At 42.6% G+C, this 19,677-nt stretch overlaps 1 protein-coding gene across 10 annotated transcripts in view; it reads right to left on the bottom strand.

Annotated features, from left to right (window-relative positions):
• Positions 1 to 15,503: 15,503 nt before the first annotated feature.
• The window catches only part of LOC147860132 (uncharacterized), a 38,439-nt gene continuing 34,265 nt past the window's right edge, over positions 15,504 to 19,677 (bottom strand). For 8 of the 10 annotated variants that reach the window (XM_087324978.1, XM_087324977.1, XM_087324980.1 and 5 more), the window contains 5 exons: positions 17,199 to 17,428; positions 16,872 to 17,122; positions 16,599 to 16,749; positions 16,353 to 16,498; positions 15,506 to 16,255 (listed from right to left, as the gene is read on the bottom strand). In XM_087324978.1, the coding sequence (XP_087181104.1) occupies positions 16,220 to 16,255; positions 16,353 to 16,498; positions 16,599 to 16,749; positions 16,872 to 17,122; positions 17,199 to 17,428 (814 nt within the window). In that variant the 3' untranslated portion in view covers positions 15,506 to 16,219. Of the gene's footprint in view, positions 16,256 to 16,352; positions 16,499 to 16,598; positions 16,750 to 16,871; positions 17,123 to 17,198; positions 17,429 to 19,677 lie in introns of all 10 variants that reach the window. The other 2 variants (XM_087324983.1, XM_087324979.1) reach the window with 2 other exon arrangements.

A 19,677-nucleotide genomic window follows, 5' to 3' on the forward strand; every position in this document is an offset into this window, starting at 1 on the left:
ATATGATATCGGGGACATGTCGAACATCCTTCAGAGTCAGTCAACACCTTGTAGACGTCGTCAAACAAACACTTCCGACTCCAGCTATCTTGCACTCTCCATGATCTCCCATCCTTACATAGCCATGATCCCCGGCCATGTAAGTCGAGAAATACTCTCTTGACAGAGTTATATGGAAAGATGCACTAGAGTCAATCACCCAAGTGCATTCTTCACTCGCTAGATTTGCACTTGCCTGTTCATAAATGAACATGAGTTCATCATTACTTGTAGCAATGACCGAAGTGCTCTTTTCATCAGGAATCTTCTTGGGTTCGACATTATTACTGACACTCTTGTCCTTTTTAAGATGTCGACAGTCCTTCTGGAAATGTCTAGGCTTTCCACAATAAAAGCACATGAGCTTACCTCTAGACTTTGACCTGGTTTGAGACTTTTCTCTCCTTTAGCAAAGGGCTCGGTTCGGTTCAGTTTCTTGGCCTTGAAAGCAAACCAAACCAAACTGTTTAAAATTTATGAAGCCATTTAAACCGAACTGTTGAACCAAACTGTTTACGAAAAATTTAAAACCAAACCAAACCGGTTTATCATAAGTGAAAACTAAAACATTTTTTATTGATATTGATCATCACACTTATTATAAATTTGTGTGAGAAAATCATCATAAATTTATTCATCATACTTATCATAAATTTGATCATCATACTTATAATATTTGATCATCATAAATGAAAAGGAGACTCTACATATAATACATATAAAATTTAATAAGTTAAAACTAGAGTTTAAAATTAAAAGTTGAAAGTTAGAGCCTATAGAGAAAATTTATGAGTATTTTTTAGTCTATAAACCTATAAACCTTTAAATCGAACCACATAAATAGAAACCGATAAACTGCTAAACTGGTAAATTCAAAATCAAACCGAACCGAAACCGATTAGTAACATTTGAAACCAAACCAAACCATTTATTTATCTTCAAACCTATAAACCGTTAAGCCACAGTTTATTGGTTCGGTTCGGTTCGAGCTGAAACCGGGCCCATTGCTAGTCTCCTTGGTGGACTCCTTTGCTGGTTCCTTCCTCTACCGGTGTGTTGAGTCAAGTTTGACTCTGACTGGACTAGGACACCCTTGTCCTTCCTTTTGCTCTCCTCATTCAAGATACTTGTCTTTATTGCTTGTAGGGACAAGTTCTCTTCCTGACATGGGGTACTGAGAGTCACCACTAGATTCTCCCAACTGTCTGGCATGGTGCACAATAGTAGGATGGCCTGCATTGCATCTTCAAGGGGAAACTTGGTTGCAACAAGTTGATTTATATACCCCATGAATGTGTTGATGTGTTCGACGATGCTCTCATCGTTTCTATATTTTAGTTGTACGATCTTTCTCATAAGTGAGTTTTTATTGAGGGCATTCTTCTTCTCGTATAGACCTCATAGCTTCTACCACATCTCGTGGGTATTTGTGTCATTCGGCACATGCTGAAGGACACTTACATCGATGCACTATCGGATGGTGGCCACCACCTTTCTGTTAAGAAGTTTCCATTCCGACTCTAATACCCCGTGGGTATTTTTGCTCCGTCGATTGGCTCATACAGGTCTTTGACTATAAGAAGATCCTCCATCTTTATCTTCCCATCTACATAGTTTTGTGAGTTTAAAACTATCATACCTGGGAAACCGCTCACACCTCCTTCCATGCTTGCACCTCAAGCTTTGATACCAATTTGTTGAGGAACGAATAGTTAATCCATAAGCAAGAATACGCTGAAATACTTAACTTAGAAACACAGTAAAACAATAAAGATAAAAAACTCCACTCACTGTGCACACGGTTTTACATGGAAACCCCAAGTGGGGAAAACTACGGGAACAGAGATTCCACTATATTGAGAATATACAGGCCATAATAGGTTACGACACTCTTTCTACGGAGTGTAACAGCCTCACAGGGCTCTTGACGTTCAAAGCTTCCTAGCTATGGCGCCGCTTACGCTCACCGTTTTCTCTAGTGCTCTCACCTCGCTATTCTCTGTATATACACAATTTTGTTCTACACACATGTCATATTTTCCCTAGGTGTATTTATACTAATACACAAAATGGGCTATTTAAAGTCATGGTCATTATTATTATCTAATAATAATAATAATAATAATAATAATAGTCTTACTAATCAGCCGACTCATTTGTCGACTATCAGATTGGTCTGATTATTAGGCTTGGTCATCGACCATCCGATCGGCCCGACTAGTCAGTTGTGTCTTCGACCTTGATCAACTCTCCATGTCGACTGCTTGACTATCGGCTCTCATCGGACCAGTCAACTGCTCCCTTGTCTTCGACTGTCGGCTCTCTCCGAGCAGTTGGCTCCTCTCACTAGAGGGACATATTCCTAACAAGAGAGGGGGACAAACTTTGGCTTTCTCAGAAGCAGTATTTGAAGAGGATACTACAACGTTTTGGTATGTACGATGATACAAAACCTGTAAGTACTCTACTTGCTCCTCATTTGAAACTAAGTAGTTGATTATCTCCAACAACTGATAAAGATCGAGAATACATGGTGAAAGTTCTGTATGCAAATGAAGTTGGAAGCTTGATGTACGAAATGGTGTACAAGACCTGATATTTCACATGCTGTTAATATTGTTAGCAGGTATATGCATGATCCAGAAAAGGGTCATTGGCAAGTTGTGAAATGGATTTTGCAGTATCTTCAAAATACCTTGGATGTTGGATTGACATTTGAGCAGGATAAATCACTTGGTAAATGCATAGTTGGATATTGTGATTCTGATTATGTAGGTGATTTGGATAAGTGATGATCTACAACTTGCTATTGTCAGGAACAATACTAAGACAGAGAAGGAATTAGTACTAAAAGAAGTATTAGTACTAAGAGAGGTGAAGAACTCTCGAGAGAAGGAAAGAGTGAGTGAGAGGGAGGGAGAGAGAGATCGAGAGAGAGAGAGAGTGATGATAAGACAAGATATATATTATGTGAAGAAAATGTACAGTAGCTAGGAGGCTTAAGACTGGCGTTGAACCGATTTGGTTCGAAATAATGCCTTGTGCCTCCTTTTATAGTGTTCTAAGGAATACTCTTGAAGTTTCTAGAATGTTCTAGAGAAATCTGGAATATACATCAATTTTCTATAATAAAACATAAATGAAAATAATATTCTACGTATTACAATGTATAGTCTAATGGTCAAGAGCTCGACCCATGTAGCATAAGGTCATGGGTTCGAGTCTTGCCATATCATGACACTATCCCCCCTTTAAAACGACGAGTGTAACGAGTCGTTTTGGATTGAGGACCCGGTTTGTCTGGAAGTCTTCAAGAAGAGCACGAGCATTGGTGACATTCTCTATCAGTTCCCAAGTACGCTCGCTGGGACTATATCCTAGCCAATCGACTAGATAGTAGAGCTTGTTGCGAACAAGCTTAGAATCAAGGATGGCGGCAACCTCGTACTCAGGTCCATCTTCAAGCTCGATCGGGGGTGGAGGTTGTGTAATACGTCCTGGGATGGTGCTCTCTTGATAGGGTTCGAGGAGAGAACTATGAAACACCGAATGTATCCGAAGTTGTGGAGGTAGATCAAGACGAAAAGCGACATCATTAATCTTTCCTATAATACGGAAAGGACCTAATCGCCGATAATCCAACTTCTCGCATGGGCGAGTGGTCTTGATGTGTCGTTGGAGTAGCCATACCCGATCTCCAATGTTAAAACTAGATGGGAGTCGATGACGATCCGCATAAACCTTGTGTGTTTGTTGAGCTTGTTGGAGGTGAGTAGATACATCCGCTTGTATCTTGCATAACCTCTCCAAACGATCTTCTGCGCAAGGATTTGTGGACACCTCTGGGGTTTCAAGTACACACCACGGGGGGTGACATCCCGTATAAGCATAAAATGGCGTAACTTTAGTGGATGCGTGGATAGAGTTGTTATAGGCAAATTCGGCGAAGTGGAGAATATCTGCCCAGTCATCCTGATGATAGCTGAGAAAGCATCGCAGATACTGCTCCAACGTTTGATTGGTTCGTTCGGCTTGGCCATCGGTTTGGGGGTGGTAGCCGGAGGAGAGGTTACAAGTGACCTTGACCATGTTAAAAAGGTGCTTCCAGAATTTTGACACGAACTGGGGTCCACGGTCGCTGATGATACTATCGGGAAGTCCATGATGCCGACATACTTCACGCATGACAATTTCGGCAGTGTCTTCACTGGAGATCTCCTTTGTACATGGCAAGAAATGAGCCATCTTCGTATATCGATCGACCACCGTTAGAATCGCATTGAACCCCTTAGAGACTGGAAGATCTGTGATGAAGTCTAGAGCAATAGATTGCCACGGCTTTCTTGGAATTGGTAATGGTTCTAATAAACCATATGGATGATGCTTAGGCTTGAGGGAGGTAGCCGGAGGAGAGGTTACAAGTGACCTTGAGCATGTTAAAAAGGTGCTTCCAGAATTTTGACACGAACTGGGGTCCACGGTCGCTGATGATACTATCGGGAAGTCCATGATGCCGACATACTTCACGCATGACAATTTCGGCAGTGTCTTCACTGGAGATCTCCTTAGTACATGGCAAGAAATGAGCCATCTTCGTATATCGATCGACCACCGTTAGAATCGCATTGAACCCCTTAGAGACTGGAAGATTTGTGATGAAGTCTAGAGCAATAGATTGCCACGGCTTTCTTGGAATTGGTAATGGTTCTAATAAACCATATGGATGATGCCTAGGCTTGGCATTTTCGCTCTGCAGCATGTATCACAAGTCCGAACAAAATCCTCGACAAATTGTCGCATACAGGGCCACTAGAATGATCGTTGTACTAAATGTAATGTTTTAGTACTACCAAAATGCCCAGCTGTATATGTGTCATGACAGTTTTGTACTACTTGAAGGTGGCAAGAACCATTAGGAACATACAAAAGTTCTTTAAAGAAGAGTAATCCATCATGGTATTTGAATTGTCGATAGTCCATACCTGGTGGTTGCGACTGTGAACACGACGCTCGAGAGGGATCAATTTGTGCTAGTATAGCTTGGGCGACCGCATCTGTCTTCAAGTCTTTGCGTATGGTATCGATAACGCGGGAATACATGGGCATGTCAAAGATCTGTGTTGCTTGTAGTCGTGCCGGTCCCAAGATGACTTGTTTTTGGTTATCGAAAGCTGGCTCGCCGGGACGGGGTGCTAGATACGAACGCCGTGATAATGCATCTGCCTTCCCTTGGTGCTTCCCCGGACGATATGTAATTTTGAAGTCGAAACGCGTGAGGAAGTGGGCCCACCGAGCTTGACGTCGATTCAACACACGAGCATCCTGAAAGTAGGCAAGGTTCTTGTGGTCACTAAATACAGTGACCGGATGAGAGGATCCCTCTAGAAAATGCCTCCATTGCATAAAAGAATCCACTATTGCCAATAGCTCCTTATCATGAATTTCGTAGTTGATTTCGGCGGCATCAAACTTGCGTGAGTGAAAAGCCACAAGATGTAGCTTCTCATCATTCCCCTGTTGTGACAGAATACTCCCCAATGCAAAATCCGATGCGTCAGCTTCGATAATGAATGGTTTTTCCGGATCGACATGAGCTAGAATTGGAGCCGATGTAAATGCCTTTTTAAGACTCTCGAAAGCCATGTCCGTTTCTTCAAACCAGATGAACGGTTGTCCCTTCCTGGTAAGTTGTGTGAGAGGTAGAACGATCTTTGAGTAATCTTGTATGAACTTCCGGTAAAAATTGGCAAAGCCTAGGAAGCATTGCACATCCTGCACTGAATGCGGAGTCTGCCATTCTACCACCGTTTTGACCTTAGCTAGGTCCATGGAGATGCCTTTTGACGAAATGATGTACCCGAGAAATTCCACTTGGTTGCACCCGAAACTACATTTTTCCAGCTTTGCATACAGACCATGTTCTCGAAGTCGTTTTAGTACTAATAATACATGAGAATCATGTTCTTCTTGGGTCTTTGAATAAACCAGTAGATCATCCAAATAGATGATCAAACAATCATCCAATAGATCTCGGAATATATCATTAGCCATGTGCTGAAAGATTGCCGGCGCATTAGTGAGGCCGAACGGCATGAACGTATACTCGAAGTGCCCATATCTGGTGCAAAACGCGGTCTTCCATTCGTCTCCTGGTCCGATCCGTACGAGGTTATATGCTCCCCGTAAGTCGATCTTCGTGAAGAACCTGGCACCATTGATCCGTTCTAAAAGACTTGAGATAAGGGTAAGAACATACCTATTCCTGATTGTAACCTTATTCAGGCCACAGTAATTTACAACGAGACGAAGCGATCCATCCTTTTTCTTGACGAAAAAAATGGGCGCGCCAGCTGGAGATTTTGAATGCCGAATGAAACCATTTTCCAAATTCTCCTCTATATAGGCCCGAAGGACTTCCAGCTCGGTTGGTGACAAATTGTAGATCGGTCCCCATGGCGGCTCTTTTCCCGGTTGTAAATCGATGGGGCAATCATACGGTCGATGATGAGGAAGTGTGTTGGCTTGTACTTTATCGAACACATCGATGTAATGACGATACTTCTCGGGAAGTTGAACGGTGGATTCTTCTTTAGTGGTGATGGAGGGGTTTACTAATATTGCAAAGAGGAACATTTCTTCCTTGCGTTGTTCTTTACACAACTGACATAGCGAAATGGTTGCCATCTTCTGAGTTGACCCTTGGGTTTGTCGACACCGGATTTCTCTTGTTCTCCAATCTATGTCTAGGTTATGGAACTCGAACCACGGTAATCCTAAAACTATGGGATGTTCTGGGATACTAATAATATTAAATGATACTACACATGCTAAGTTATCTAGGACAATATTAATGGGCTCTGACTCTTCTATGATATTTCCGGAAGCAATGGGACGTCCATCAATGACTACTACAGAGGCTGGACACTGGAGTTTTCTTAGGGATATCTTATGAGCTTGAGCAAATTTCTTATCCATAAAGCAAGAGTTAGCTCCGGAATCTAGGAGTGCTAGGACATGTACTGGAGGGGTACTTTTAGTACTAACTATTACTTGGGCTACGAACACATCACTAACTTGCTTAGAGGGAATGTAACCACTAATGGGCTGCATAGATCTAGGGCTGTCCAACCAAACGGCTCCTATTTTGGCTGGACTTAGTCGTTTAACTCTTCTTCTAACTGACTAAGGACATCAAATCTGTTCGCTAGATCTGGGCTATTAGTACTATTAGGACTATCAAATATCCCTACTGAAATAGACTCGGGTTTAGTACAATTAGAACTAGCGACTATTTGGTTTACCTGTCTTCTTGGCCTATGGGGGCAATTTATTGCAATATGTCCTGGTCCACCGCAGTAAAGACATAGTCGATTTGTATGGCGTCGCTACTTTTCTTCTTCGGATAATGGCCCTCGACGACGTGTAGTGTCAATCTCCATCGGAGTCGGAGTATTCGCTGGAGGCGCATTATATGACTCCCTCGGAAAAGGTCTTGCTACCACTGAGGCGTAGGTGGGCTCTGATCTTGCCCTCGGCATCTGTAGTTGTCGTTCCGAACGTCGCTCAAAGAGGCGGTTGTCACATCTCACCGCACGACTGATTGCTTCTGTTAAGGACTTCGACTCTTCGGGGAAGGGCAAGAGTAAATCCTTGACGTCGTTGCGTAAACCATAACGAAATTGCTCCATCAACGCTTGATCATCCCAAGGGATATCGGCGGCGAGTAGGCGAAAATCTGCAGCATATGCGGAGGCTGGACGGTCACCTTGGCGTAATCGCCGAATTTTGTTGATTGCGGTCCTGATGCTGTCAGTATCTCCGAAACATGCTTTAAACTCACCTAGAAACTCTTCAAAATTGTTGAGTAACGGGGATTCCTTTTCTAATAGTGGAGCGAACCATGCCAACGCTGAGCCACTTAACAAAGTGCCTACTAAACCCACTCGTGATGCATCGGTGGGATACCGGGAAGGATGCATTTGAATAACTAATCGTACCTGGTTAAGGAACCCTCTAAACTGCGATCGCGTTCCATCAAACTTTGTGGGAAGGCCAATCTTGGGTTCTTTATGAATCCCTTGTGTTCCGAGCCCTTGTTGTTGCATCGCTACGATGGTTGCTTCGAGTTGTTGCACGCGTAACGCAAGTTCCCCATGCTGTTGTTGCGTTTGCTGCTTTTCTAAGGAGATTTGCTGAAGATCCCCCAACAACCGTTGGTTTTCTTGTTCCAAAGCATGGAACTTCTCTTTCAAGCATTGAAATTCCGAGAAAACAGATTGATATTCTTCAGCGCTAACAGTGGCCATGGGATGAAAGAAAAGAGGAATAAGAGATTAGTAGGAAATGAGAGAGACAGAAGGTAGGAAAATCGGTTCAAACTGTCAGGAACAGTACTAAGACAGAGAAGGAATTAGTACTAAAAGAAGTATTAGTACTAAGAAAGGTGAAGAACTCTCGAGAGAAGGAAAGAGTGAGTGAGGGAGGGAGAGAGAGGTCGAGAGAGGTCGAGAGAGAGTGATGATAAGACAAGATATATATTATGTGAAGAAAATGTACAATAGCTAGGAGGCTTAAGACTGGCGTTGAACCGATTTGGTTCGAAATAATGCCTTGTGCCTCCTTTTATAGTGTTCTAAGGAATACTCCTGAAGTTTCTAGAATCTTCCAGAGAAATCTGGGATATACATCAATTTTCTATAATAAAACATAAATGAAAATAATATTCTATGTATTACAATGTATAGTCTAATGGTCAAGAGCTCGACCCATGTAGTATAAGGTCATGAGTTCGAGTCTTGCCATATCATAAGGTCATGGGTTCGAAGCGGAGTACATGGCGGATGTGGAAGCCGCCAAGGAAGTACTATGGATGAAGGACTTCATCGAAGAGCTAGGGATCCGGCAAGAGGAATACCGACTCTATTGCGACAATCAAGGTGCCATCCACCTTGCGAAGAATGCAACGTATCATTCCAGGACGAAGCACATCCAGCGGAGGTACCATTGGATTTGGGAGCGAGTAGAAGACCGAGAGTTCGTACTAACGAAGATCCACACGGAGGAGAACGGGTCGGATATGCTGACCAAGGTGCTGACACTCGACAAGCTAGACGCATGTCGGAAGCATATCGGATTGACGAGGCATCCCATTCTGGAGTGAAGGGGGAGTTTGTTAGGATCTTGGTCCCTCTAGATGGGATACGAAGTACCCGGCAACGGAAGACCCGATGAGAACCGGATGACGAGTACCCAGCAACGGAAGACTCGGTGAGAATCGGATGTTGTAGGCCCGGTGAGAACCTCTCATCGGATGGAAGGGACATATATGTAAATATGTTCCAGAGAGCCCACTAGGGCTATATTTGTAAATAGCCTGAAAGTCATATTAGTATAAATATGACCTAGGGAAAACTCAAAAGATGATGATAGAGTTATTGGTGTAACTCCTGTACAGTGCATAAGAGAGAGCGATATACAGAGATCGTGTCTCTGTTGTAACCGCCACTAGGCGAAGATTGTGAGCAAGAGGTCATTGCCCCTGTGCTCCCTGTTGTAACTCCTTCACATAGTGATAGTTTGGAGTCTGTGGACTCCCGTGGTTTTTCCCTCTCAGGGTTTTCCACGTTAACATCCTGTGTATTCTCTTTCTGTTTGTGTACTTACCTCCATTCCCATTCCTTCTATATGTTTGATTGTCACCAAGTGATCTATATGCTTCGGTTGTGGCCGGAGATTATTCCGCATATTTCTCATCATTATTCAACTCTCGGAGTTGGAGCTTACATGTAACCGCGTTAGCTATGACGGTTTTCTTGAGGTTGGCCCAAGCTTCCTTTGGCATTTTTTCGTCTCTCGAATAAAGCCAACCATGGTCTGACAAGGTATTTATGCATCTTGTACTCCCAAGATGCGAAGTTTGTGTCACAACACATTGATGTCAAATATGTAGTTACTGAGTATTGAACCTGCAACCTCACATCTACAAGACGTCATGCTCAACCATCTAGATATGAACATGTATTTATATTCTAGCATATATACATTCCAGAATATTCTAGAGCCTTTAGTGTATTCTAGAAATATTCTATGGTGTATTCTAGATGGGTATATTCTAGAGATATTTGTCAGGCATATTTTGAGATACTCAATCTCAAAACTTGTATAAATACTTGTAACCTCCTTGGTCCCTTTCAAGGCATTCAACATCAATCATTGACACATCAATCTAGTATTCTCGTTTCGCCCCATCTTGTCTCCTTGATCTAAATATCTTTGGCTTCATGCTCTTGTGTCGTTCCTAGATTCTTAAGTTCCACGCGCTTAGCCCCATCATCGTGCTCTGTCCAAGTCAATGGTTGGCGTGTCCGTGACAGTTTGTCCTATTGAGCTTCTCCGTAGGAAGAGCACTTCCCATATGAGTATTCATGATGTCGATTTCTTCTCTGTTGTTGAACCGGTTTTGTTGATTGTTAGTGTGTAGCACAACACAGTTGAATAAGCTTGATCAGAAAACCACACACTCTAATACCATGTAAAGAAGTGAGAGGCGTAGGTGATGTTGTGTAGCGGAGATGAACTGTGTGTGTAAGTGTACGTAAGACAAGCAAAGAGAGAGAGAGCTTAGAACAAGAAGCTTTATTAGTGAAAAATAAAATTACATCCAATAGTAACTAAGTTATAAAAGGTTGGTTTAAATACCAACTAGTCTAGGGCTATTGCCCTTTTTGTTATTTATAAAACTAGTGTAGTGTGTCCACTACTAGTGTGAATGCACTTCATTGGGGAAGTTGGGTTTGATTCTCAATAAATCCCTTCATAATCTCACGTAATTCACGCATTAATCATTGTTCTGCTCTTTGCTCCCTTTAATTCCTACGATGCTTTGAGTCTGAGGAGCCTTCGACTATGAAGAGCCTTTGAGTTTGAAGACCTTTCAACATTTTGGAGTTTTCAAGTCTCCAAATGTCTACGCCTTCCCAATCTTTGCATCCTCCCTAGTCTAGGGCCATATTTTGAAGTCATTATTGTGAAGAGCAGAGGTTAGGCATATGCATAGTGGTCTTTGGTTGTGCCATGAGTGTGGAGGTGTGTGTCTTCATGCACAATGGTTATTGTGAGGAAGCTCACTTGTGTGTTTAGCTCTGTTAGGGATAGTACTTCTAGAGGTTCCCAATTCGGCATGAAGTACTATGTGAGGGTGGTCTTTGTTACCGGTTAGGAACACGGCCTACCCTTAGTCCGTCGGGGTAGGTATCAAGATGATCGTGCTGCAAGGGAGAGGAGGTTGGCATAGCGCGTAGGACATAGGGACTTATACTGTAGAGCGTATACAAAAGGCATAATGGGAGACGACTACAACTGAGCTCCTAATGTGCGTAAATATGCACATGTACTTCACCTTACGCTTACTCGTACATAGTCACGCACGGAGATAAAAGGCAAGAGACAAGAGCCAGGAATCAGAGAAGACAGAAACAATATTAAAAGGCTATGCTAAAAAATGCGCTAACCCTTTACAATGTTCATATGTCCTTTATATACATAGGGCCTAGTCGGTTACGCTTCCCGCATGAACCGTTACACGTGTTACTTTAATGCTTCTATTATAATTAACATGGTTCTTTATTATGCGTTATTTACATTTGTCCTCTTATGGCGGACAACACCTGGCATGCCTGTGAGACAGTGCCTTGGCACGTCAGACCCTTCCTCCCTTTACACGTCTACCAAAATATTGAGGATATTTGGCTCCGAGCGCCCGTCGTTACTTGTCGTGATTGGTGGTGCTGTAACGTGGTTGGCCCCGTCGCTTTGTGACTCAACTGGCGCTTCCGCCTGTTGTCTCTCCGTGGGTGGCTCCGATCGTATTTCTTCTTGTACCGCTTCCTCCGTAGTGACTGCCGTGGTTGGGACTGTGTCGTTGGGTATGGTCTTCGTAGTCCTCTTCGGAATGCCTACCTGGTCGGTAGGGATCTTGTCCTGCTCCGTGGATTCTGAGCGTGACTCTCCCAGGCCTGTGTCTTGCGTGGGGGCTTCATCCTCTTCTCGGGGCGTTTCCGGGTGAGCTCGGCTGGTACGCCGTCTGTGGGCAAGGAAACGTCGTTTCTTGGCGGCTCTGTCGCTGGGCGTGAATAGACATCTGGGCGTGATTCTTCCAGGCATGTTTCTTGTGTGAGGGCCTCCCGCATTGCCGTTACCTCCGGAGCGTCATTAGGATCAGTTGGAGGCTTGTTTTGCTCCATGGAGTCACTATCCTGGACGATAATAGCCTCCGCCCTCTTCAATTCCTCTGCCCTTTGATGTTCGCTTCCGATCTCGCACATCTGGTGGAATATATCTCCAATAGTTGTGATACCTCCTTTGCGTACCGGTCGGCTAACGTGTGGTAGTCTTCTCGTACCGCGACGATGCTCTCTTCATTTAGCTTATAGAAGCCTTTGCCTTCTTTGCGCCGATTTTCCCAGTCCGCTCGGTAGGCGTGGAGTTCCGCCGCTTGTTTTGCCCATCCGGCCCAGCCTTTGTCCAAAGCTGCTTGCATCTGCGCCATAAACCGTTCTTGCTTTGTTTGGAGGAGTACGCGGATCCAGTCCTTCTGTATTTGGGAGCGGGCTTGCGACTCCTCCAACGCCTTCTTCAGATCAATTTTCCCTTTGTTAGTTGTTGCCACCTCTTCATAGTGGGTCTTCATCTGTGCCCATATCTGGGACTCCTTCAAGTGCAGTTGCTCGAGCCGACCCATTTCATTATTTTGGCGTATTTCGACATGGTGGGTTTGTTCATGCTCATGTGCGAGCTGCTCTTCATACCATGTGTTCTTCCTTTGTGCTAATTCCCGTAACGTCGTAATGATGGCCTCCTTTTTGCTTGCTTCCTCCTGCAGCTTTTCCTTCTCTTCCTTTGTTCGGGCATGCGCTGCTACCTCCGCATCAAGCTTATCATGAAGTGTTTTGACCGCCTTGTGTCCTTTCGCCTTGATGTTTGCTTCTCTGTCAGATGATGGAGCTCCGATCCGAGGCAGTCAATCTCCGTTTCGGCTTAGCTTCGTAGCCCTTTTTGCTTTTGCCGTGAGTGCTGCTTGGGCCTCCACCTCTTTCCTTAGCATATGAACTTCCATGCCATGCGGCGTAGGGGCCGGGGAAGGTTGCATACTGGCCGCATTGTACTCTAGTTGCGTGATGCGCTTCTAAATTGTTCCTGGGTCATTTTTACTGTTTTCCAAACATTTTTATTTTTGATTGCCATATCTTTGGCACCTAGCTCACTTTTGCTAACTCCAAATGAACCTCCACTAAGGTAGCATTCAAGGGAGTCAATTCAATTCTAACCCCCCGGACGCCTGCATTATGTTTCCGGCCCACTTTCGCTAGTGAACCCTAATCTTTGCTCTCCGCCGTCTGTGTTAGAGCACGCTCATTCATTTGTTGTTCGGCGTGCTCCTCAGCCATTCGCTGGAACACCTTGATTTGATGTGTCGCCAGGAATTCCATGAGTTCATATGTCGTCCCGAATTGTAGCAACCCGCCGAAGTCATGGGCCGTATCCTGAATGTTCGGATAGTGCAACACTTCACTTTCTGTCATAAGCACGCCTTTTCCACATTGCGATTGTGCCATTATGATTTGTTGTGGCTTGCGGATGAGTTCTAATGTGGTCGTGGGTTCCGTGGGGGCGAAATTTTCGATCGGTGCAGTTGTATCCTTTACCAGTCCGCGACCATCATTCTGATTTAGCCTTCGGCGCTTAGGCCTGGGACTACTGTGGTTTGACTCTTATTCCTTATGTCCGACTGTGTTTTGTACTTCCACGGAATCGGCGCGATTGTCCTACCGCGGTGCTTCTTCAATGGTGGAAAGGTTCGACTCTTACACCCATTCCGTCGTTGCGAGATCTGCCAATCTCCGTTTCGCAGACCGTGGTGGAGGCGTAGGTTTGCTCGTGTCCGAGATGGGGAGACCTCGAGGTGGGAACAATACAGTTAAGCATTGTTGTATTACCAGCCGTAGCTTCTTCCCGGCTTGAAATGCGTGCAAGCCCACCCTTAGCGCCGGTCCCGTGATTACCCCCCAGTCCATGGCATGTCCCTCAAATGTGTCGATGACGTGGCCTGCCTTCAGTAGGCGTTGATGTGGACACATCTGACTTCTAGCAGGAACTGTGCTATCTCATGGAAAAAAGAATTCGAGATATCCTTCATCCTGTACACCTTGGCGGAGGTTGAGTAATCTCCGAAATATTTCTCCAAGTCCTCTATAGGGGGAATCTCGAAGTGTTTTTCTCCTGTTGCCGTCAAACCTAGCTTCTTTCTGATGCTGGCGTTCGTAACCGTGTTGACATTTAACTTTTTGGCGATTTCTTGGGCATCGGGTTGCGGTGGCGCCTCTGCTACCTGGATGTAACCTTCGAAGCCCTTTTCCAGAAGCCATCAACACAGTGCTAAGGAGATAGGGATCAACATACTGGCATGGCAAGGATTGTGTGAGGAGTGATTAGGGGTTAGTGCACGCGTGTGTCGCGGACCACACTGCCTGTGATAGGCTATGGAGTGAGGAGAGCAAGGAGCACGAGGAGAGCAAAGAGGTTGAGAATGTTTTTTGTAATGTGCAGAAAACCGTTTGTTCTCCTCTTTTTGGGACTTTGGGTTCATGGGCCTGTGCATCATTGTGTCGACGCGTGTTCTTTTGCAAGGAAACTGTGCATTCATGAAAACCTTTTAATAGATGGTTCTCCAAAGGCAAAGAGTTGATCTTGGAAACTGAAGGTGGTTTGTAAGGTGCATAAGGGGCACCACAGATGTAGGTGAAGGGCATGGATCAATTACCACTCTCATGACAATGATGTAAGGTACATCTACTCTTACTTGTTGATGGTGGCAAGGACCATGGTATGGCAATGGTGATGGAGAGGTGATTTGGAACTTTGCACAACTATGTGATATGATAGCTTGTGTGGAATGAGGGTAGGTGGAGCACCTCAAGAGTATCTTGAATGGTGATTTACTTGCACCATAGAACATTTTTGCAACCAAATGAGATATTTACCAACTAGACTATTGGCAAGTAAGGTTGAAGAAGGCCAATGAGAATGGAGTTTTCTGCATTCAAAATAAGAACAATATATATGGAGTTCATCATTATTTATATATGTTTAAAAAGACCTATAATAAGAATAATTAAACCCCAAGTTTTGTTTATTCTACTGAGACAAATTCTACCACATCCATCTTGCATTACTGGTATATGCTTGTTTGTTATACAAATATTATTATGGGGAAAGTGATGTTTTCACATTTATTATGATAAATTTGGTTTGTGTATTCCAGAATGAAAGATATAACTAGAATACTCTAATGACAAAATTGATAACCTTCTCCTATAACTAGTAGTTGCTAATGTTTTCGTACCATCTCCTGTTCAGATTTATTGAATTTGATTTGAAGTAAAGTTATGAATTAAGGGAATGGATAGTTGATACATGGATTAACAGGAGCTCAAGTAAACCCATGGTTCAAGTGTGATTGAGGAAGGTGTTGAATTTGATTTGAAGGACAGTTATGAATTAGGAAATGAATAGTTAATACATGGATTAATAGGAGGTGCTCAACTATAACCATGGTTAAGAGTGTGATATCATGGATGTAGAAAGATCACAACCAGAAATGCCGTGGGTGATCCATGATATTTTCATAGACACAACAAACAATTAACCTTGCAGTAGATTGGTACTAGTGTCTCTTCATGAGCTTGATGTTGCTGGCGTGTTACCCAAGATTTTTTTTACAGGATGGAGTCTTGGTTGAGGATACCATGGCCCTTCTGCATTCATGTTCTCTTATTGCTGATTTCACTTGAAGTCTGCAGTTGACAGGTAGCCTCGCTGGGTGGGGGAGGGGGAGGGAAATACAATTGGATGTTGAGAAAGAATATATTGAAAGTACACATGAGAGTATTGGGGTAAGGTTGATTGTATATATACACGTACACTAATATTGTTGGGGATACATCAATGCATTTGGTTAAAGACCTCGTTGGGGACAATTTGGAACAGACTTGATTACATAACATAAGCAGGTGGGATACGTGAGGCCAGAAAACTGCATCAATATTATCTGGAAATACATCTGATGATTTTGTCTCAATATGGACGTCTGAGGATGATTTGATACTATAGTAAGCTGTTTTGATTACTCGTCTTCTGGTATCCACAGAGGATCATAAAACTGGTGGCAGTAAAAACAGACAAAATCACCAAATTAGATTGGAAATCAATTGCAATTTTCATATCTCTTACGAAAGTCTATTGAATTACTGACTCACCATCTGCTTTTTCATTTCCGATTCCACCAGCTCTTCCACTTTAATATGTACTTTCTTTGACCACTTGTACCAAATCCAACCAGAAGCAACACCCATAAACGAAGCCACTATTGTGAATGTTGTGATCATAGAGATCTTTGCAACACCTGAAATACTGTCAATATTAGCTAGGAAATGGTCTTGCTAATAAGTGAACTCGGAAAACACGTTCAAGAGAGCCCATTGCTAATAATGAGAATTACTCACTTAGTTTGTTGTCTTCCTTTGGATATGTTCTAATGATAATCTTCGCTGTTGCAAATAAAGGTACTTTTATATCATTTGAACAGTTTCCATAACACCCATAGTTGCCTTGATCATTGACTGTAATGAGAAGTGTATCTATAAAATTACTTTCCTGAAAACATAGCACCACAGCAACATTAGAAGGCAAGTATCAATGATTAATCTATAGGCATACATGTATATATGCATGTGCATGTGTGTATGCAGAATAAATACGATGATCAATTGCTATACCTCTAGAGGACCTATACTGTAATAAAGAGTTTTTAAAGCAGCATTTGTATCATCTACAGAAGCTTGGAATTTGATCCCTTGACCAATCATTTGGACTGTGCTGTTCAAGTCTACGATCTTATCCAGGTGTTTCCATTCATTCTGTCCCTGTCTACTGGCAGCTGTCATTGCTGGTAGACTTGTCAAAATTAATGTAAGTGTGCCTGATTGCACCTCAAGAGTAACATCCATTTGCAGTATCTCATCTTCATCTGTCAAAATTTTCATTGGTGAAGTTAATTGAATTATTTTTATTCTCTACTACGAATGTACAAAATGTAGTTTTACCTGGTTTATCAAATTGATCAAAATCTCCTACAGATATATTGTTTAAATGCATCTCCACCGGTTGTCGTGATACTTCCGAGGAATCAACATAGAAATACTCATGTGCAGTGACAATGTATGGGGGATTATTGACAGCTTTTATTGTTATATTTACCAATTGTGTATCAACGGACCCTTTTTGGTCCATCACAGAGCAGAACAAGGTATCATCCCCATTATAATAGCTATTTCTGCACATAAAATCTCCATGTTTATCTTCTTTTCTCTCTTTAAAGTATATTGTATTTAAATACAATATATAAATTTCTTTGTGTTTACAATATATCACAGGGAGATACCACTGCCTCTTCTAAGAAGGCTTTGACCCACTCTATATAGTAATGGAATACAAAGACAAATGATGTTTCAGGATGTTCTTGCTAGAAATCACGAAAGAGATAGAAATTTCTCTTTAGGCCATCAATAACTAACCATCACAACTTTCTCTAGTTCACTCTACAAGTCAATTAAGGGCTACCTAGGAAGGTACTTCCCCACAACATGTGAAACGTGTTATGAAATATCAGGCAATATCAATGTCTCATGCATGTACACAACAGCCATCTGGACAACTGCTACATTATCCTTGTCATAAAAAAATAGAGGCCATTATCACCCGGCGCCCAAAGTGCCTTATTTTAGAGACCAATTAATCTGTATTAGAATTATAATTAGAATTTTTATCGTCCATAAAGAGGCCAATTACATGTGTTCTTGATATGTGTCTACTTCCTAAGAAGGGGTATTCATACATTGAAGCACAAAGTCTCTATGTGTGAATAAAGCATACACATATGAGCTCAACCTTCTAGGGCTCTATGCGCATTACTACTCATATTGGTAATGAGATAAGGTTGGATACGATTAATAGCCATTCTTGCTTTATATTGAGACCAACATTCAGGATTGACATTTGCAATGCAGTATAGTTAGAAGTTTCAATCATTGTGTTTTACCTCGTACCTTAGGTAGTCTGACTAATTTAGTCTGGTACTAACTAGCAAATTATGTAGTACATTAGGCAGCATGTATGAACTTTTAATTTTTTCGGAGTGTTTTTTGAGTTTCGCAGAGAGGAAGCGCTTGTAAATCAACAACCAGAAAATAGGCTACAATTCCATTAATTACACATAAACAGTAAATGAAGTGCGGACAGGGGCCTTGTTGGTGGATGAGCCTAACAGTTTTTCCTTTGATATGTTGTCTTTTTAAAAGTTATCATTGTAATATACAGGATGAGTAAATTCCATATGCATCTTTAAAATATAGGAAAAGTGTTAAGAATCAAGCTCAACTTGTGCTTATGAAGAAAAGGACGATGTGTGAGCACACTTTATTGTAATCCGTGTGGTTGTCAAGTGTGAATGTGGTCAAAGAATATCAGATATTCTTATGACAATCGTACTCAAATGGATATCTTGATTAGATTCCACCAACACATTTAATGTGGCAGTCCCTTGAGGACTTGTATATAAAACCCATTTGAACCATTGTGTTTAGTTGATGATATTTAGTTAATAAAAATAGCTCCCTTCAGTGCATAAGCTGTCATCCCCCTATTGTGTATTTTTTTATTCATTTCTAGTTATTCTCTCTGATTTCTTCTCTTGCTTATACACACTCTCTCTCTCACACACACTACGCTTTTGAATACTCAACTCTACCAGAGCGCGAGGGTTAGAGATCCTTCACTGAGCTCTACCATTGAAACTGTGTGAGCAGCTAGAGACGCTAATTCAAACCGGCTATCGTCGCTGTAGTGTTGCACGGCAAGAGGTTCACGTTAATAGGAGCATACAAATCAAGCTAAATCAGAAAGATGAATGCACAAATGGGTAGAGCACTTCCAACAAAGAAGTTGGACAGGCACAACTACGCATCTTGGGAATATAAGATGCCGCAGTAGTTAGTTGGCCAAGGGTATTGGAGTTATATATCGAGGGAGCTCAAGAAACAGCCCCCGATATTATAAATCCCAACTACCCCACATGGCAGCAAGGCGCCAGTAGGGTAATGTATTGTTTGGCAACATGTCTGCAAGATCACATGTTAAGCTCTTTTCGAGACACGAAAGCCCCGACAGATGTGTGGAAAAACTTGAAGAAGATTTTCACGGCTTCTACCACAGTGAGAAAACTTCAACTCTGACAGGAGTTGAACAATATTCGGCAAGGGGATATGTCCGTGACGGACTATACCCTCCTGATCAAAGACTTATGCGATTCACTTGGCTCCATCAATGTTGCAGTTGATGATGACGAGATGGTGCATATCTGCCTTAGCGGCCTCGCACAAAAATATGGCTCATTTCGAACTGCCATAACAAGGGAGAACCCCCCAAGCTTTTTCGACTTGCAATCCATGCTAATGGTTGAGGAGAACCATACACGGTCGAAAAGCACGACATCTGATGGGCAGATGCTATATACACATCATGATC

Source organism: Azolla caroliniana, unplaced genomic scaffold (genome assembly GCF_043228905.1).
Source record: "Azolla caroliniana isolate FFs.n. ecotype wild unplaced genomic scaffold, voAzoCaro1.0.p SCAF_9, whole genome shotgun sequence".
Taxonomy (NCBI): domain Eukaryota; kingdom Viridiplantae; phylum Streptophyta; class Polypodiopsida; order Salviniales; family Salviniaceae; genus Azolla; species Azolla caroliniana.